The sequence below is a fragment of the Gopherus evgoodei genome, chromosome 5 (assembly GCF_007399415.2).
Source record: "Gopherus evgoodei ecotype Sinaloan lineage chromosome 5, rGopEvg1_v1.p, whole genome shotgun sequence".
In the NCBI taxonomy this organism is placed as follows: Eukaryota; Metazoa; Chordata; order Testudines; family Testudinidae; genus Gopherus; species Gopherus evgoodei.
The window spans coordinates 131,442,111-131,463,394 of NC_044326.1; the positions used below are offsets into that span (position 1 = coordinate 131,442,111).

The 21,284-nt window shown below is 41.9% G+C and overlaps 1 protein-coding gene across 5 annotated transcripts in view; it reads left to right on the forward strand.

Annotated features, from left to right (window-relative positions):
• Positions 1–21,284, forward strand: part of RUFY3 (RUN and FYVE domain containing 3) — an 80,296-nt gene that overhangs the window by 33,273 nt on the left and 25,739 nt on the right. For all 5 annotated transcript variants that reach the window (XM_030565175.1, XM_030565172.1, XM_030565176.1 and 2 more), the window contains 7 exons: positions 7,241–7,414; positions 9,432–9,549; positions 12,059–12,160; positions 14,017–14,140; positions 16,651–16,712; positions 18,375–18,440; positions 18,542–18,611. In XM_030565175.1, coding sequence (XP_030421035.1) covers positions 7,255–7,414; positions 9,432–9,549; positions 12,059–12,160; positions 14,017–14,140; positions 16,651–16,712; positions 18,375–18,440; positions 18,542–18,611 — 702 coding nt within the window. In that variant the 5' untranslated portion in view covers positions 7,241–7,254. The remainder of the gene's footprint in view (positions 1–7,240; positions 7,415–9,431; positions 9,550–12,058; positions 12,161–14,016; positions 14,141–16,650; positions 16,713–18,374; positions 18,441–18,541; positions 18,612–21,284) is intronic.

Here is a 21,284-nt window from a genome sequence, read left to right on the forward strand (position 1 = left end):
TCTAATAATAATCTTAGGTATTGCCTTCATTGGTTTGTTTGATTAACTGTGGTGTCAGTTTTTATGCTGCCTTTTGTCATCCAGCTTCTCATCCAGTTAGTCTAGTAGACATTAGTCATGTCTTAGCCTCCAGAGAGCTTATAGAAAGTTGTAATTTATGTATGTTGGAGAATTTGCATAAATGTTAGTATGTCAATGTAGCCAACTGTAGGTGCATGTGCATGTGAGACCAGAGTTTAATGGTAGGGCCACGCATGCACCCTGTGCTTCCTTGTGCTCCCCTGTCAGGGCATAAAGGTCAAGGTAGTTGTGCGCACATGCACACCCTCGTTCCCTGTTATTGCCTGTGGCAGAGAGATGGAACCTGGCGAGTGTCTGATGTGCTAGTTCCTATCTTTGGCTAAACCCTCTCAAATTTTCTGAAAACATCCAGGACTGTTCTGATTATCTTGACTTACAACTGTTGTGATGCATATTAACCTGTCTGGACTGTGTGGTGACCATTAGACACTCCCTTCGTCCCAAAGTACAGACTGTCTCTGTGCAGGACTTCTTGACATGGCAGACTATGAGCTATAAGCCCCATCGACTCTCTAAAAGGTGGACATAGCAGGTGTAGCTTCTGTTTAGAAGAGTCACATATACCAAAAGGATGTTGGGTGTGCTTGTTGTTTCTCTGCAAGGATGCATGTATCGAGATGTGAGACTGAAGCTCCATTTTCTGGAACAATCAATTAAGGGCTTGTTAAACCCTGAGGAGATGAACTCCAGAATCCTGCTAACAAGCAATCTAGCATTGTCCAGCACTCCAGCTAGCAGACCAGCAACACTGAAGACTAGCCTAGAAAGACGGTACTGAGAGAGGACCTCTGGCAGTATGCTTCCCAGGGGTCAGCAGTGACCTAGCAGGCTTCCTGAGCAGGCATGCAGTGGTCAACCATGACTGATCACTGCAGAAGTCCATCATAAAAGCTAATATTTTGTCAGTGGGGGATTCTTACAATAGATCTGTTTGCCACAGAAGGCAACACCAAATGCTCAAACTATTGATTCAAAGAGGCGTGAGGTTGGGCTCATTACTAGATGCCTTTCACCTTTGGTGGTCTTGAGGATTCATATGCCTTCCTATGATTTCCCTAGGATAATATCAAAGATCCGACTGGATTAGGCTACAGTCATTGTGATAGCATCTTACTGGCTGAAACATTCTTAGTTGTTAGACCTCTTGCAGATTTGGTTTTATAAAGCCAGAAAGGACCACTGTGATCATCTAGCCTGGCCTGCAGTTCAAACAGCCTCTCATACCTCCCAACCTGCCCAGACATAGCCTCTCAGAGCCAAGGTCAGATCCTGCAACCAGATCTGATGGCTTGGATGTTGACTAGTTGAGCACTATTGACAGAGACTGTATTCTGGAAATTCTCATACAAAGCAGGAACTTTCCACAAGGAATGCTCCTCAAAATGGAAAAGATTTTTCCATATGGGCATTGCAAAACAATATGGACGCAGTAGAGGCCTGCAGTATTGAAGACCCTAGACTATATACTGCTGCTGAAACTGGTGGAACTGGAATTTAACTCTCTCAAGGTCCACTTGTCAGCAATATCAGCATGACATGCTCTGGTGTAAATCATGTGGCCTGCCCCTCCTCCCCCCGTTAGGAGTCCTTAGCAACATAGGCTCTAAATTGCAAGGGAACTAAGGATTATGGCCATCCTGTCCTTTATGCCCTCTGTGGGATAATAGGGAGACACAAGGTCACATCCTTGATCCTGATGGACAGTGCTATTCAAAACAAATTCTGGATATGCATGCATGAGGCTTATGCATACATACAGTGGGATGTACACTGACCTCAACATCTTGAAGAATCACAGTTACTGTCGGGTAAGTAACGGTTCTTTATTTCTGAGATTGCTAACACTTCCCTTCAATTGCAAAGCTCAAGACTGCATCGATCCATCTAAAATAGGGAAGGCCACAGACTGAAACATATTTTCAGATATGTGGCTTTGTTTTTAGGGGTTGTTCTGATAGTCTCAGTGTTCTTAGTTGGCATTTGGATTTGTGGTCCTGGTGCTTGGATTGGAGGCTGCCATGTGTTTCTACTAAGCTTTGCTCTTTTGAAAATAATTTTGATGGAAGTAACAATAGTGAGGAAAAATAGTGTGTGAGGTACATTATAATAGCTGCTTTTTCCTTTTGTGTGTGTGAATTTAATACTTGTGAAAAGTGTCAGCTATGAAGCCTTCTACCCACAAAACAGGCCCAGTACAGGTAATGGCAGTGCATCTGTATCCTCCCCAGTTCATAAGTGTAGTTCAGCCCTGACATGAAGAGAACATCTCTTGGGTAAAGAAGTAATTTGGTTCCTATGCCCATTCAATTACTGTTTTGCAGTAAGTGTCAGTTCATACTTATAGCAGTGTCCACTGGGAATTAGAGTGAGATCTGCTAATCCTTAATGTTAAGAAAAAAAAAACATAACTCCATTCATTCAGAAGGTTTTTATTAGGTCCGATGCGGTGTACAAACCCCACACTGGAGAGGAAGGGGCCTAGGAGGCTGCTCTGAGCCCACGTCACACCTGCAAGGCATGCACCGGCTGGTGGAGGAGCTTAAAAGGGGAGCAGAGTAGCTCACTTGCAGGAAGCCAGTGGAGGTGACCTTTGCGCTGAACTCTGCAAAAGGAGCACTGTGGGTGGCCCAGCTGCCAGAGCTCCTGTCCAATGGTGGTCTACCCAACTTGCTGAAGGAAAAGGACTAGATATTTGCTAAGCTGAATATTTCTTTGATGTATTTTGTTTTATATGTCTTTGCTGTTCCCGTTGTGTGGAACTCCAAAATGCAGGACTCAGTGACCTACCTTTGGACACTACATTGCAACCTGGAGGAGAGGGTAGGCTCAGGTTCCCCTACTGACCCCTATGGGGCTGGAGGAAAAAAATCTCTTCCTGATACTAGAGACCGAGGACCAGAAGACCCCACATTCTAGAGAGTCCCACCTCTGGGAATTTGGCCAGGTGAAGCCTAACGCCCCTTGTTGGTCATCAAAACTAGCATTTGTTGGATTCTTTACATACCCCAGAAGAGATGGATGCAGCTTGTGGCCCAACCAGAGGTCTGAGTCTCAGAAGGGGGCAGATGACTGCAGGGCTGGAGCAACTATCAAGAGTCGGGCACCAAACAGAAGAGCGCCTGTAACGCCTGATCACTGGGCAGCACCTTTGGGGGAGCAGAGCCTTTCACCTAGATAACAACATGAAAAATACATTTGCTCTTTCATTAACAGGTCTGTTCCATACCCACATTCATAGAATCAATCATAGAATCATAGTATATCAGGGTTGGAAGGGACCTCAGGAGGTTATCTAGTCCAACCCCCTGCTCAAAGCAGGACCAATTCCCAACTAAATCATCCCAGCCAGGGCTTTGTCAAGCCTGATGTTAAAAACCTCCTAAGGAAGGAGTTTTCACCACCTCCCTAGGTAACCCATTCCAGTGCTTCACTACTCTCTGAATGAAAAAGGTTTTCCTAATATCCAACCTAAACCTTCCCCACTGCAACTTGAGACCATTGCTCCTTGTTCTGTCATTTGCTACCACTGAGAACAGTTTAGATCCATCCTCCTTGGAACCCGCTTTCAGGTAGTTGAAAGCAGCTATCAAATCCCCCCTCATTCTTCTCTTCTGCAGACTAAATAATCCCAGTTCCCTCAGCCTCTCCTCATAAGTCATGTGCTCCAGCCTCCTAATCATTTTTGTTGCCCTCCATTGGACTCTTTCCAATTTTTCCACATCCTTCTTGTAGCGTGGGCTCAAAACTGGACACAGTACTCCAGATGAGGCATTACCAATGTCGAATAGAGGGGAATGATCACATCCCTCGATCTGCTTGCAGTGCCCCTACTTATACAGCCCAAAATGCTGTTAGCCTTCTTGGCAACAAGGGCACACTGTTGACTCATATCCAGCTTCTCGTCCACTGTAACCCCTAGGTCCTTTTCTGCAGAACTGCTGCCTAGCCACTCGGTCCCTAGACTGTAGCAGTGAATGGGATTCTTCTGTCTTAAGTGCAGGACTCTCCTGGAAGTGCATAGATTACTTTGGTGTGTTGTACTAAATTCATGTTGAATTTTTGCTCTGTTTACTTTATGGACGATTCCAGTTTCTGTGTTATCCACTGGTTAAGGAGAAAATGTGAAATATGGTTTTACCCTCAGATTTCCTCTTCCTTTTGAAGGAAATGTAGCATGAAATTTGTAATTTGGAATATTAATGATATGCATTATAAGAGAGAAAATAGTGTTTTAGACTTTGTTGCTGCTGCTTAGGGTTTTTCTGTCCAGATACTTAAATAGCTTCCATCACCATATGTAGCTGAGCAGCTGTCAGGTATTTAAGCATAGAAATACATCATCTTGCTTCAGTTTCAAATATTTGTTTTCTTCACTTGCTTGCTGAATATGTGCATGCTTCTGTAGGGCATGTCTATACCATTCTGTATAGACACTTAGTGATCCTCAGTCATTTCTGTCACTAGGTCTACTAAAACTACTAACAAATGTGGTGAATGGGTAGATTGCATGCTAAGTGGTAAAGGGTAGGTCTACCCTGCAACGAAGAACCCATGGCTGGCCTGTGCCAGCTGACTCAGGCTCATGGGGCTGTTTTCATTGCGGTGTAGGCTTCCAGGCTTTGGCTGCATCCTGGGCTCTAAGACCCTCCCACCTGGTAGAGTCCTCAAGCCTGAGCTCCAGCCTGAGCCCAGAAGTCAACACAGCAAAGAAACAGCCCTGTAGTCCAAGCCCCACGAGCCTGAATCAACTGGCAGGGCCAGCCGCGGATGTCTAGTGTCTGTGTAGACCCACCCCTTGTGCACATGGAGCTTTATAGCAGGTAGATTGTGCCTTACAAAGAATGGAATCCCTTGCCCTGGGGAGCTTTTAGTCTAAAATAATGAGAGTACAATTCAAATCATACAAACAGAGTGGTGGTTGATCATTACAGCTGGAAAGCTTTGCAGAAAAGATGTATTTCCAGAAATGTTTTGAAGCAGAAAAGAAGAGTGCTTAGGGACATACGTTAGTCGGTACACCATTCCAAGTAAAAGGAACAGCATGTAAGAAGGCAGAGAGACAAAGGAGTAGTCAATGGGTGGAAAGTAGGCAGCTGGAAGGGGGAGTGTAAGAGAGCTCATCAAGGAAGTGATGTTGGCAGAAAAGGAGTTGTGAAACACGTGATTGCTTTTCCCCTTATTAAGGCACTGTCTGTGCTAATATATAATAATTGAGGGACCCAGTTACAGTAGTGAAAGTAATACTGTAGACAGGACTGAAATCCATACATGGGCCAACACTTTAGCAATCCAGATTTCCTGCGTAGTGGTATGTGGCAACTTTTCATCCTTCTCAGGGGAGAGCCCTGTCATACGTAAGCTCCCTGGCTTGGTTTTTTATTTTTTTATTTTTTTTAAGATTATAGTGTGGATGGTGGTCTAAAGAGATGGGCAGAGTGACAAAAAAGATACTGTTTGAATTAACATTTTGGATGGGCTGGAAGGAGGAGAGGAAGGTAAGGGGAGGCCTGAAAATAGGAAGTTTTAGTAGTTGAGGTGGGAAATAATTTGTCCATACTCTGGTTCTAGCAGTGAGAGGAGAATCCATCTCATAGGCGTTAAGGACAGAAGGGACCACGTGATCATCTAGTCTGGCCTCCTGCACATTGCAGGCCCCGGAACCTCACCAACCCACTCCTGTAAAAGACTCCTAGCCTCTGGCTGAGTTACTGAAGTCCTCAAATCATAGCTTAAAGACTTCAAGTTACAGAAAATCCACTATTTACACTAGTTTAAACTCGCAAATGACCCATGCCCCATGCTGCAGAGGAAGGCAAAAAAAACCTCAGGATCTCTGCCAATCTGACCCAGGGGATAATTCTTTCCCCACCTCAAATATGGCAATCAGACCCTGAGCATGTGGGCAGGACCCTTCATGCAGATGCCTGGGAAAGAATTCTCTGTAGTAACTCAGAGCCCTCCCCGTCTAGTGTCCCACTGCCACCAGCTGGGGATTTTTGCTAGTGGCAGTCACCAGTGGGCCACATGCCATTGTAGGCAGTCCCATTGTACCATTTCCTCCATAAACTTACCAAACTCAGTTTTGAAGCCAGTTAGGTTTTTTGTCCCCACTGCTCCCCTTGGAAGGCTGTTCTGGAACTGTCTTTGGTTATAAGATAAAATAAAAGGCCTGAATGCGATGGGGATGGAAAGGAGGCATCTGAAATTAACTGCAGTTTGACTAGTCAGTAGTCACAAGAAGGATGCATGTTAGTAACATTGGTGTGATGGAAAGAGTTTTGAGTGGGAAGCAACTCAATTTGGGGTGTGTTGCAGTTGAATTAACAAGAAGACATCAGAGTTGGAGATGTGAGACAAGACAGAGGATGATAAATTGGTGGATCAATCCTTAAGAGGAAGAGGAGCATGTTTGCAAATATCAGTAGTGCTCAGAGAAAACAGGCTTTTTAAATTTTAAAAAATTCTCTTAAGTCTCAACTGTGTAGTGCTTTTGATTATTCTATGTGGGCTCAAACTAAAACTTGAAGGATCAGCACAGTACCATCCCAAGGCCTTGCTGTTCATATTTTGTTTTTGTATGTACAATATTTTGCTTTTTCAAAAAGATTAATTCTCCTATATGTGTGTCACTTATAGTTTCTGAATTGAATTTAGAATTCCTTGTCTTTGAGAGAAGAGCAAATTACAAGTAAAGTACTCTTGGCATTTAATTGCCTGCCCTCCTTCTATTTGTTCTTTTCTGGATGCAACAAAGGTACAACCTTCTGCCAGATTACGTGAGTCCTTAGGGCAAGTGAGGCTGCCATGACATTTGGTAATGCATTATAAGACATTAAGTAAACTATTAATGAATGTCTTTCAACACTGTTCCTTTTAAGGTTCATTTAACTAATTAAATATCAGGGCAGCCTCAGCATGTGCCTGGTTATCTTCCTGTCTATATATAGTTTTCCAACTTTGCCAACTTGGTCAATTCCGATAGAGAGAATTTTCCTCAACAAAAGGCCTGAGTGGTGTGGCTCAGGTTAAACTGGGCCATTGCCACTTGAAAAATGTAGCCCTTAAATTCCTTAGTTTTGAAGACCAAGGAAATAGAAAGATGATACACTGTACTTAAAATAACTCTTGTTACCAAATGCTGTCTTTTGATTTCTTTTAGATCCTAATTATCTCATGGCTAATGAACGCATGAACCTGATGAATATGGCTAAACTGAGTATAAAGGGATTGATTGAATCAGCACTTAATCTGGGCAGAACACTGGACTCTGACTATGCACCTCTTCAGCAGTTCTTTGTAGTGATGGAACACTGCCTTAAACATGGCTTGAAAGGTAAGAATGTTACTGTAAATGCCTACTTGACTTCTCTGTGTTGTGTATAGGGGATATGAATGCCAAGGATAGTAGTTTTCAAAATCTAACTTTTATAATTTTACCTTCCAAATCAGACTAAATAAAAGACAGATACTATATTGCTACATTTTTCTTAAGCAATGCTCTTAAAATAATGTACCAGTTTTATAGGTAAATAATAGCACAATCCCTTTGGAATTATACATTGCAGCCTATGTGATAAATTAATCAGTCATGATTGATGATGTTATGGTGAATGCCAGAGGCATTCATTCCCATCAGCTATTTATTCTAGTAATAATAATGAAAAAGTTGATCATTAAGAAGCATAAGGACTGATGTCCTACAAAGACATGGTGTAAATGAAAGTGACTTCAGAATGTCCTGTGTTATGGAGTTTCGGTATGTATATAGAGCCCTTGTAGTACATAAAATAAAATGGACTGCTGCTCTAGCATATTTCTGCTTTCAAGTTAGAAACAGAAACAAACTAGTTAGGATTTTGAAAATAACCATCCAAAAGTAACCTGAGTATAAAGCAACACAGTGTTGTCTTCCCAACTTTGCAGAAAGACAGCTTCCTTGAATCGAGTGCTGTCCTTAGCTTTGGCATTAACAAATTTTGGATCAGTTTCACTGCTGCTGCTCAGAATCCTATGAATAGTTTTGAAATTGCCAGCCAAATTAATTTCATGCTGTTGCTGCTTGAGAAAGCTATGAGCAAGAGTGGAGGCAGGTGTTGGGAAGAAGATATGAAGGGGTAGAGCAGTGAGGACCCTGCCCTTGTGAAGGAGTGTTGACGGCTGAACAGGAGAGTAAAGAGACACAGTTTCCAGTAGCTAGAAGGGATGGAGTTGTTACTTACTAGCATGATGCTGATCTGACAGATGCTACCCCACACCCAGAAGAAAGGCCCATGACAACATCCTGGTAGAAATTCTAGCCCAGAGGCTGCTATTGGTGAAGAGGCTAGGGTGCTCACCTGTATGTTGTTCTGGCTCTCGCAGGTGGGCCCCTGGGTACCATATTTGGTACCTGCCTTTGCTTAGGAAGTGTCTGTTTCAGGCCCTGAGCAAGTGCAGTGTCCTTATACCTACTGATACCAATATCTCCTATGCGTGAAAATATAAAAAGTAATCAGTCACACACTGGGCAAGTAGTAAGTATAATTTTCTGGTTCTGAATCTATCCCTGAACCCAGCTGTTTACAGGAAGTTAAATATAAATTTCAGGAGAGCATTGTCAGTAATAATTCTGAAACCAGAACTTTCTAGAGGTCTGGACTGGAGCACCCTCCTGTAGCAGATTGTGGCATGACTGGCATACCTGCCTCAGTTTCCTCCCCTCCCTGCCCCCAAGTTCCCAGAAATAGTCTGTGGAGTCCTCCCAAGTATAAACATAGTCCTTGTGGGGTTAATTTATTACAGAAGTTCCATGAACATAAATCATAACCAAGGTCCCACAACAATAGTCCTTTCAATATACAGCTCCAGTGTCCTTCACCAAGCCTTGACTCTCCAGCACAGCCCTTCCAGCTGGTCAGCAGCCCTGCTCTTCCCAGTGGGAACCCTCACAGACTCTGTGCTGGGAGCATCTCTTACTCCCCGAGCCCCATCATGGTTCCTCTGAGTCCAGGTCTCTGGCCCTGGTGGCATCAGTGGGTAAGCTGCATAGCCTTTCCAGCTGACGTGCAACCCCTGCCATCAGCCCTTTCCAGCTTAGAGCCAGCAGCTTTCCTGAGAGACCCTCTCCTGAATGATTCTCACCAGGGCTTTCACTGACCTTACAGCCCCAGGTGTCACCTTGCCCTCTTAATTTGCCAAATGCAGCCCCTGTGCTAGCATAGGAGAGCTCACCCTGCTTCATTTACTGGGCCAGACTCCCTGGGTCAGTCTCACTTCTGCTTTTAGTTCCACTTTGAACAAATTTAAGAATACATTTAAGACAGTGCAGATGCAAGAGAAACTAATCGTCTATTTATATCTTCTTGTTCTAGCCAAGAAGACTTTTCTGGGACAAAATAAGTCATTTTGGGGACCTCTGGAGCTGGTAGAGAAGCTTGTTCCTGAAGCTGGAGAGATCACAGCAAGTGTTAAAGATCTGCCGGGGCTTAAGTAAGTGAAATCCTGCATATGTCTACACTTCTTCAGTAAAACACTCGCAGCTGGCCCATGTCAGCTGGCTCTGGCTCACAGGGCTCAGGCTGTGGGGCAATAAAATTGCAGTGTCGATGTTGAGGCTGAGGCCTGGATTCCGGGACCCCGCAAGTTGGGGAGGGTCACAGGGCCTGGGCTCCAGCCAGACTCCGAACATCAACACTGCAACTTTATAGCCCCAGAGCCTGAGCCCTGCGGGCCTGAGTCAGCTGCCACTGGCCAGCCGCAGGTGTTTTATTGCAGTCCCCTGATCTGTTGCTTTCCAGGCAGAATCATAGAACCATCAGGTTAGAAGGGACCGCAAGGATCATCTAGTCTAACTCCCTGCCAAGATGCAAGACAGATGGCTATCCAGCCTCTTTTTGAAAACCTCCAAACGAAACATACCCAGTTCTTTCAGCCTTTGCTTATATGGCTTCCATTCCATCCCTTTAATCATCTTCATCTTTGTCACTCGCCTCTGGATCTTTTCTATACATTGGTGACCAGAACTGGACATAGTACTCCAGCTGAGGCCTAACCAGCGCTGAGTAAAGCAGTACTGACCCCTCCATGACTTGCATGCTATGTCTCTGTTAATGCAATCCAAAATTGCATTTACTGCCCCCCCGCCCCCCAGCCTTGCATTGTTGACTCAATACTGTATGGTTTAATTGTAAGTAAGAGATAAAAGTGAAAGCAAGTAATAGGTCTTTTTCTGCAGCTTCTAACCAAAACAAGCAAAGGAATTAGTGATGGTGAGGATATTTTCTCTTTATATAAAAAAGCAATGGGGCTTCCTGAACAACTGAACGCTTAGTACTGGCAATAAATAAATGATATCTGGAGGGACCAAAAACAGGCCTTATTGAATCTTTTTCACTCTAGCTCAAGAAAAGTGGCATTAAAGAGGGAGGGATTGAAAAAAGAGGGAGATCATTAGATAAGAATTTTCTGTGATACCTTGGAACACTGGAGATACAGAGGTTGGTTGACTTTTTAAAATCTTTTTCTTTTAATTTAAATAAAAGGAAGACTTGTTTGCCATTTTGGTCACTACCAAGATGTTAGATTGCATTAGGGAAACAGAATAGTTCTGGAAATAAAGAACCTTTATATTATATAGCAACCTGAGATCCTGTGTTGAGTTTTGCCGTCCCTTTTGAAAAAGAATATAGCAGAAATAGAAAATAACTACAGAAGTGCAACACAAATGAATAGAGGCATAGGGGGGACTAAGTATTAAAACCGCTTAGTTCAGAGAAGAGATGAATAGGCAATGTGACAGAGGTACATAAAATAACAAATCATACAGACTGTCTCCTGTATTCATAACTGAAGCTCTAATCCTGAAAGTTGTACGATGTGGATAGAGCCTCGTGCCCCCTGATTTCACTGGAGTTCTATACAGAGTCTGCCTGCATGGTATAGGTTGTAGGATCAGGGTGCATTATTTACCCTTTCCTTTATAAAAGAGCAAGGAGATAAACAATAAAATTAATAGGCAACAAAATTAAAACAGATTAACCAAAGAACTCCAACCTTTGTACACATGTAAACTGGTGGCATGAAATGTTAAAGAGGCCCAGAACACTGTAACATTAAAAAAGAAAACATACAGGGATAACAAAAATATCTTAGGTTACACTAGCTGGAATAAGAAAATTAAGTCCTCCACATGCTTCATGATACAAGCCAGTTGACTAAGTGTTGGGAGGTGAAAAGTAATTTCCTTCTAATCATGCTACTGTTTATATGGGGGATTTACACCTTCCTTTGAAGCATTGGCCACGGGCTGCTCTGCAGCATGTCAGACTAGGTGAGCCATTGCTCTGATCCAGCATGTCAGTTACTACATTTCTAGAACGGTGTACGTTCACTTGCTGGCCAAAATGGGCGAAGGAGGAAAGTGTGAAAGATTAACTATCCGAACCATAAAACATTCTTGTTTGTTATGTTCAGAACTTCACCTAGCATTGAGAGAACCATATTTAATCAATACTCCAACTCCCCTCTTTAGTTCTTGAACAGGCTGAGGATTGGTTACCTGAGAGATATTTGGGCACTCACACTGTGTTAAAGTCCAGAATGAATGTGGCTGAATTGTTCTATTAACTTGCCTAGTATAACAGTTGCGTTTGACCCATTTCTATATCCATGCCCCATTACTTGATTTCTCCGAATGTTTCCGATAATCTTTGTCGAGATAAGTACTGCTAGTTCTCTCCAGAAACACCATCCAAGAGGAATAAAAAGGGAAGATGGGAAATAGAAGAAAAAGACAAATGATTGCATGGATAAACACTGTATGTGGACGCTTGCAGTTTCATACCCAAATTTCCACCTACAGTAATTGCTGAAAGCTGCACCTTTGAGATGATGTGTAGATTGCAGAGATTTCAAGCAGAGTAAGACGTTCAAGCTTTGTGTGAATATATGCGTTATAATATGTGAGTAATTTCTTTGTTTTGGTTCTGGGCTTTGGTAGGACACCTGCGGGTAGAGGAAGAGCCTGGCTTCGCCTGGCCTTAATGCAGAAGAAGCTTTCAGAATACATGAAAGCTTTGATTAACAGAAAAGATCTTCTCAGGTGAGCAATTCTTTCTCTCTTGAATCTGAGAGTTTCATTTCATTCTCTGTCCTCAAGTGATGTAGGTCCATTGCACTCAAAGGGCATTTTATAATGCTATATTATTACTCCGCAACACTGGAGTAACAGCTGTACTTGTACTTCTGGTTTGGGACAGCGGCACTGGTGAAATCTAGAGCTTGTTTTGAGGGATGGGGAACTGTTCAGCTTTCTGCTTGCAGTGCAAAAGCTGTTGTCTTCCACTGTTGTTATAACAGCATGCAAAAGATCCAGACATTTCATTTATTATAAAGAGGTGCTGTAACACAGGTAACTGGAGTAAGGGGTCTGTATAGTGGGTAGGTAGTGTTGTTCAGTGGATAGGGCACAGGGCTTTTGGCAATTCACTTCACTTCTCTGTACCTCCGTTTCCCAATCCATAAATTGCAAATTGTCACAGGGCGCGCCACTCACTGCTCATCTGGCCCCACCTCCTGGTCCCTCTGGGGATTAGCTCTCGAGGTCAATGCCCCTTCTGTGGTTTGCATGCCATCCCTCCATTCATCTCTGGTCTGCAGTTCCTCTCTCTCTTCAGGAACCTCAGTGTTGTCCTCTTCTTGACTCAGCCCTCCATCTAGGTCACTCGGCGTTTCCCACCACTACCACCATTCTGGGGTACAATCCTGCAATTCTCTGTCACTTCCACAGTGACCCAGGCAGTCTTCCCATTCATTGCCTCTCTAGTGCAACATCCCCTGCGGCAGGTAGGACAGCCCAGGCCCACCCTCTACTTCGGTTTCCAGCCAGGGAACCCTACAACACACAGCCAAAATCTCTCAGTCCCCAAACTTGCTGTGTACTCCCTGGGATGCTTCCTACTCATGTGGCTCACCCTTCCTTCTCCCAAGGTCTGCCAGTTTCACACTCCCTCCTCTCAGGGAGCAATGCTGGCAACCTCCAAACACTCCTCCCTCTTCCCAGGGAGTGACTGCCCTTTCCCAGCAGCCCAGCCCCGTGTGTTGCCAGCTTCCTGGCTTTGTAGGCCCAGCCTCTTCCTTCCCAGCTGAGCCTATTTACAATCGATCCCTGCTCCCTGGCTCTTCCTCCAGGTGCAGGCTGTGGAGTTATTAGGTCACCCCATCACAGCAATAATGATACTCTGTAAAGTGCTTTGAGATCTATGGATGAAAAATGCTAAGTAGTATTGCATAATTGCATGCCTATTTTTCTTATAAGTTTTAGTATTTTTGGCTTTATGAATATTCATTTTTTTATTCCTTCAGTTATCTTGAGTGGGGGTGGAGAAGCTTGAAATTACCACTAGGGAAATGTAGGGTGGTCTGTTGTCAGAGGGGAGGTTTATAACAGAGAAAAATTAGGATATGCAACTTTTTAAAAGTTTTAATATTAGTTTAGCATTCATGACTCTTTTGCTTTTAATTGGAAAAATAAATGAGTGCTATATTACATCAGTCAAAGCTGGAAACCCGAGACCTGTCTGCTGTAATTTACCGTGTGCAAGACATACCTACAGAGCTATCAAGCCTCCCTTATGTTGGGCCTTTGTCTCACATTCATGGTGTAGCAAGTTGAGAGATCTTTCTTTCTAGATCTCTCTCAGGTCAGAGCCAGCAGTATGTTGATAGAGCCATGTACAGCTGATGTATAGATTGTGCGCTAGCGGCCGGCTGTCTAACCAGGTACGCGGGGAGGGTGTTAACGCTTTATTGTTGTCTTATAAGATCACAGGGAAGGAGTGTAGTGGCTAATAGAGCCCATGCCAACCTATCTGTAAGTGCCTCTTTGAAAAACAAGTTGGAGTTTGAAGATTTTAGTCATGTAACACTTACTGTTTTTTTTTTTGGTGCATCTTGCAGTGAATTTTACGAGCCTAATGCTCTCATAATGGAAGAGGAAGGTCACATAATTGCTGGCCTCCTAGTAGGGTTGAATGTCATTGATGCAAACTTCTGCATGAAAGGAGAAGACTTGGATTCACAGGTATTGGATATTAATCATAATAATACCTAGCTGTAATAAGTGTTTCTGGGATGAATTGCACTCACCAAAATTATGCTGGTTTTTGATTGTATAGTTTTAGATTATACCAATTAGTTAAACAAAGGGAATACTGTAAGTATTTGCTTCTGGGATTGTATTGGCTCCAAATGGTAACACTGGGTTTTGCAGGATAAAAAGTGTATGTGTCTTCTTTGCTTTTTTGTTTGCTATTCGTTCCTCCTACTTAATATTTGCCTTTGGAGGTGAACCTTTTGTTCTTGGTTTCTATATTTAGATGTAACATCGTTTGTGCTTAGAAGTGCTGACAGAACACTTTCCGTGGCTACCTATTGTGCAGCAATGATCTGTCTCTACACTGGCAGAGTGCCACTGCCTCTGTTCCCTTTGTTCGTTTGTTTTTTTTTAAATGACCAGCCTGAGAGACCATCCCTTCTGTTTCTCTTTGCTGCTGCTCCTCATTGTGATCTGCATACAGGCCATAAATAGAAGAGTGAAACTTACTACATGGCAAAGGAGGAGGAAGTGAAAACTAAGAAATGAAGCTGGAGAAGAGAACTGAAAAGAAGGGGGGAATGCTGCTCTGACCGGGGTCAGAAGTATTAGTTTTTCTAAAAGCATATGTCAGGAAATCGTTTATAAATGTTAACAAAAGGGAAGTAAGTTAACATGCATGTCTGATTCGGCTTACATAGCTGATGTGTATAGGAGTCACCAGGGCCTGATGAAATGCATCCTAGAATACTCAAGGAGTTAATAGAGGAGGTATCTGAGCCTCTAACTATTATCTTTAGGAAATCATGGGAGATGGGGGAGATTCCAGAAGACTGGAAGGGGGCAAATATAGTGCCCATCTATAAAAAGGGAAATAAAAACAACCCAGGAAACTACAGACCAGTTAGTTTAACTTCTGTGCCAGGGAAGATAATGGAGCAGATAATTAAAGAAATCATCTGCAAACACTTTGAAGGTGGTAAGGTGATAGGGAATAGCCAGCATGGATTTGTAAAGAACAAATCGTGTCAAACTAATCTGATAGCATTCTTTGATAGGATAACGAGCCTTGTGGATAAGGGAGAAGCGGTGGATGTGATATACCTAGACTTTAGTAAGGCATTTGATACGGTCTCGCATGATATTCTTACAGATAAACTAGGAAAGTACAATTTAGATGGGGCTACTATAAGGTGGGTGCATAACTGGCTGGATAACCATACTCAGAGAGTAGTTATTAATGGCTCCCAATCCTGCTGGAAAGGTATAACAAGTGGGGTTCCGCAGGGATCTGTTTTGGGACCGGCTCTGTTCAATATCTTCATCAACGATTTAGATGTTGGCATAGAAAGTACGCTTATTAAGTTTGCGGACGATACCAAACTGGGAGGGATTGCAACTGCTTTGGAGGACAGGGTCAAAATTCAAAATGATCTGGACAAATTGGAGAAATGGTCTGAGGTAAACAGGATGAAGTTCAATAAAGATAAATGCAAAGTGCTCCACTTAGGAAGGAACAATCAGTTTCACACAGACAGAATGGGAGGAGACTGTCTAGGAAGGAGTATGGCAGAAAGAGATCTAGGGGTCATAGTGGACCACAAGCTTAATATGAGTCAACAGTGTGATACTGTTGCAAAAAAAGCAAATGTGATTCTGGATTGCATTAACAGGTGTGTTGTAAACAAGACACGAGAAGTCATTCTTCCGCTTTACTCTGCACTGGTTAGGCCTCAACTGGAGTATTGTGTCCAGTTCTGGGCACCGCATTTCAAGAAAGATGTGGAGAAACTGGAGAGGGTCCAGAGAAGAGCAACAAGAATGATTAAAGGTCTTGAGAACATGACCTATGAAGGAAGGCTGAAGGAATTGGGTTTGTTTAGTTTGGAAAAGAGAAGACTGAGAGGGGACATGATAGCAGTTTTCAGGTATCTAAAAGGGTGTCATCAGGAGGAGGGAGAAAACTTGTACACCTTAGCCTCCAATGATAGAACAAGAAGCAATGGGCTTAAACTGCAGCAAGGGAGATTTAGATTGGACATTAGGAAAAAGTTCCTAACTGTCAGGGTAGTTAAACACTGGAATAGATTGCCTAGGGAAATTGTGGAATCTCCATCTCTGGAGATATTTAAGAGTAGGTTAGATAAATGTCTATTAGGGATGGTCTAGACAGTATTTGGTCCTGCCATGAGGGCAGGGGACTGGACTTGATGACCTCTCGAGATCCCTTCCAGTCCTAGAGTCTGTGAGTCTATGAGTGTGTTGATCAAGATCTGCTGTCCTTGCCTCCTTCCAGTACTCCACTTACATTACAAAGGGTAGCAACTTGACCTTCTACTGGAGCTCATCCTTTTGATCAGGTCTGGGTCGATTGTTGGTATAATGGGTTTATTGAGCTTATAAACACACCAATGACACTGAAATTGTGTAGCTAGAAAGAGTAATATTTAGGAAGAGTTATACAGTCATATGTAAAATACTAAAATCTTCCTTTGTAGGTTGGAGTTATTGATTTTTCAATGTACTTGAAGGACACAAACAGCAGTAAGGGCAATGAAGGGTAAGTACAAAGGGAAACTTGTCCCTTTTTTTTTCCTGTGGGGGGAGTGGTTAATTTGGTTTTTGAGAAGTATTACAAGTTGCCCCATAATCCTGTAGTTTTAATTAAAACACTACAGTCATGCTGAATTCCATTTTTGTTCTAATTGTAGTTCTGGGATGGAATTCAGAAAGCTGACAAAGGAAAGAGCAGGAAAGTATCCAGAATCTCAGGGTCCAGGAGTTGCTTTTATTGGCTTAACCAGCAATTAAATCGAAGCACATTTTACAAAGCAAAAAGGCACAGCAGTCAAACTTGTGGTGGGCCATTTTCTAGAGCTCTTTCAGTTTAAGAGCTGCGTGGTTTGGGATTTTCTTTTTCCAAACAATTACATGACCAATAAAAGTGTCTTCAATCTCTAGCATCATAGTGGGATGTATAAGAAATTCCCCACTGCGTAAATGAACCAGAATGTACTTATTGGATTAGTTTGAGTTCTTGTAACTGCATATATGCAAGTAGATGTATAACACTGTATAGGAACAGGAGATGGAAAAATACAGGACTATATAATACATACAAATATGACTTGCTGTACTTCTGAAATCCATTAACTCCTCTTCTTCATTGATCAGAAGTTCTATCATTTTCCATTCATTTGGCGTTACCTTGGTTCTTCAGAATGAGGTAGTTTACGCTTTTTGAAAAATAATTTGTTTTTATTTAAATTTTCATGCTGGAAATGCACGAAACAGTCTGTTTTCAGCTTTTGTTGAGTGGATCGTAGGGGGATGACTTTGTTTTGTTAAGCTTGAAGGCAGTACGCAGAACAATACTGGTACTTTTGTTTGTTTGTATTTTCTCTTGCTAATCAAAATGTCTTCCATTGAGCATTCAGCTGTACAAATTATACAAACTTAGTCCTGCTAAAGGTTGTACTGACAACTTGTCTGAAGTCAAGGGCTGTAACTAATTTATATAAAGGCACAAATTACAACTGCTCTCATCTTTCAATATATGTATGTGTCACATGGAGGAATTCAAACTCAGTCCTGTAGACTCCATCACAATCCAAATAGCCTTCTTCTCAAGTACAGATAGTTCTTTGATAGCAATGTTGTCTGCACTGACCTGTCTACTCTGAGAACTTTAAAGATGAATATCCTTGACCAGAATCTGAAGTTGAGAGATGGGAGCAAAGAGAAATGTTTTCTCTTTCTCCTCTCCCCTTCATCTGCTGAATGATCCCACACTATATTCTTCTTTTGGCCCCATATAAGCATTTTGAAGTGACAGCATGCTTGTGTTACCTCTGCCTCAGACAGCCCCATTCATCATGGAACCACTTTAGGCTGCATGCTAGGAATCCCTCCCACTTCAGCGACAACCGAAACAGGTCAAGATGGAGGGGACATTCTTGGTAGGGAAGGTTGGATGAGGTAGAACTAGCTCTCCCTGGCAGTCCTGGCCTTTCCTCCTAATGGTAACAAACCTTCCTTTCTGTAAAGAACAATTGCCTCCTAGAGGCCTCAGGAAACACCACAGAACTGACCAGTATCTGAAGGATTAAAGATGAGCTGGCTATGGCCTGTGCTTTAGCCATTCCTATAGTTCCATGAGACAATTGTTGGCAGAGAACTGTATATCAGGAAGCACTGATTATTCACTATGTCTGTTTTTCAGAGATGGTCAGATAACTGCTATTCTGGACCAGAAAAATTATGTAGAAGAACTAAATAGACACTTAAGGTAATAAGTTCTTTTCTCTTATGATATGATCTAAGAGACATAGAATGGTTGTTATATTTATTTTTCAAGTAACCAGTAGCTTTTTCTCTTTAATTTGACAGTGCCACTGTAAACAATCTGCAGACAAAGGTGGATGCTTTAGAAAAATCCAACACTAAACTTACTGAAGAGGTAGGTATAACAGAAAAGGGGTGCATCTTCATTGCCCTTTGAAATCCTGAGTTAAGGCAGAAGCAATACCTGATTCCTGATTTAAGTTATAATGTCTAATGTCTGTTAAAGGTGAACTGGAAAGTTGAAATGAAAACTGAGTTAAGCACAGGGTTGTTTTGTTTGTTGCCACTAACTAGGCATGAAGGACCCTCCGGAAAAGAAAGCATTTTTTAAAAATTAACTATTTAAAAAATTTTTCTTCTCTCTGAAATCTTATTGATACTTTCTGCTTATTGGAAGGCATCAGAATGTGTCCCAGAATGCATTGTATGAGACATCTTGGCTTGCCACCACACAACATTTTGATTAAAAAACGAAACAGGATGATACAAAATTATCATGGTACACATTAAATGGATTAAAAGCTGACTAACTGATAAGTCTCAAAATGTAATTGTAAATGGAGAATCATCAAGCAGGTGTGTTCAATTGTAGGCCTTTCACTATTTACGCCTCCCCTCCTTTTTTTTAAAATGACCTGGAAGATAAAGCATAAAATGATCACTGATAAGGTTTGCAGATGACCCAAAAACTGGGGGAGTAGTAGATAATGAAGAGGACAGGTCACTGATACAGAGTGATCTGAATCACTTGGTAAGCTGGGCACAAGCAAACAATATGTTTTTATGTGGTCAAATACAAAAGTATATATCTGAGACCAAAGAACGTAGACCGTGTTTACAGGACAGAGGACTCTGAACAAAACGTGAGGGTCATAGCGGATAATCAAATGAACATGAGTGCCAGTGTGACACTGTGGCCAAAAGGGTTAATATGATCCTTACATGTGTAAACAGGGGAATCTCAAGTAGGAGTAGAGATGCTATTTTACTCCTCTGTATTTGCACTTGTGCAACTGCTGCTGGAATAAAACGTCCAGTACCGGTGTTCACAGTTAACGAAGAATGTTGTTCAATGAGTGAGAGTTCAAAGAAGGAGCCACAAGAATGATTAAAGGATTAGAAAACATGACTTAGACTTGAGTTCCTCAATTTATCACCATATTTAGCTTAATGAAGAGAAGGTTAAGGAGTGACTTGATCACAGTCTGTCAGTACCTAGGTGAAGTACAAATTGTGGACGATGGGCTCTTTTGCCTAACAAAGTCAAAACTAGACCCGTTCAGACTGTGTACATTTTTAAAGGTGAGGGTAATTTAGTCACTGGATCAATTTATCAAAGATTGTGGTAGATTTTCCATCACTAGCAACTTTTAAATCAAGATTGGATCTTTTTCTGAAAGATTCTCTCTTGTCCAAACAGGAATTATTTGGGTTAAGTTCTATGGCCTGTGTTATACAGGAGGTCAGACTAGGTGCTCTCAATGGTCCATTCTGGCCTTGGAACCTGTGAATCTATGAATATCTTCAGTGAACTGGGAATTTATGAAGAAATTTTCAGAGGATATTTGTTTAAAAATGTATTCATTTGGTAAATATCTGCTTCTGTATCAGCTCTTCCTTGGTGTTGTCACAGTGTACGTTGAAATGTATAGAGGACTTTTTCCTGTATCTGCTCAAAATTTGCTGAAAATAAATAAAAATATCACTCTGCAGAAAACCCCGACAGACAGGTCACTTAGGTCAGTCAATACACAATTCTAGGTATAACTTTTTTTTTTTTTCATTTTTGCTTTGTAGTTCACCTTAAAGCCAGAAATGCATTCTAATTTTCCCCGTTCTATTGCAGGCCTCCTGTATGACTTTGGACATCTCTTTGCCTCAGTTTCCCATGTAAAATGGGGAATAACGAGTTTGAACTCTTGTCTCTTTTGTCTGTTTAGATTAGGTGCTCTTTGGGATGTAGACTGTCTTAGCACAAAGGGGGTCTGATATTAATTAGGATCTCCAGGTGCTATGATAATACAGATGAAAATATCTCTGGAAAAGGACCGTAATGGCCTTACATTTTTCATGTTTGCTCACTCCAGATAACTTTATATGTCTGGTTAGTGAATGGTTCCAAAGATACATATTCAGATGGTCCTGTTACAAATGTAAAAAGTTATGCAGTCTCTCCGCTGGCATCCAATTTCACTAGTGGATCTGACTGTCTACTCGTGGGGGAGGAAAAAAGGTTTTGTTATATTGTGCAATTAAAAATTGAGTACTTTAAAAGGCAGCCTGATTATGCTTCTGTTTTTAGTTATACTGTAATAAATGGCCTTTTGTTTAAAGCCTGCAAAATTCATATGCTGCGCTAATCAAACATATTCATGTCTCCTACCAAATTAATTGCAGTACTTATCAAAGTATTTGTTTGTTTTCTGGTCACTCAGTGGAGTCTCCATACTGGTTAAAGTAATAAGTGATACTGTAACAACTCTGCCCACCAAAACTATTTGCTGCACATAGCTAATTACTTGTGTTGCATGTCACATCAATGAATGCATTTTGCATGAATTGTACAAAAGAATTATGGTCTTGTCAAGATCTTTTTTATCCAGTTTTGTCATGTCATATGAAACCACTCAACCAACATCTTGCAATGTCATTGAGCTTTTGTTGAGTGGAGGAGGTTACATAAGTTTTGATTTACAAAGTAATTCACTCTGTGGAAAAGTTTTTTTCCAAGTTACTTTGGTTTGCTTCTGTATTAAAATAAGTAATCGGTCATGGATGTCTTTCTCCC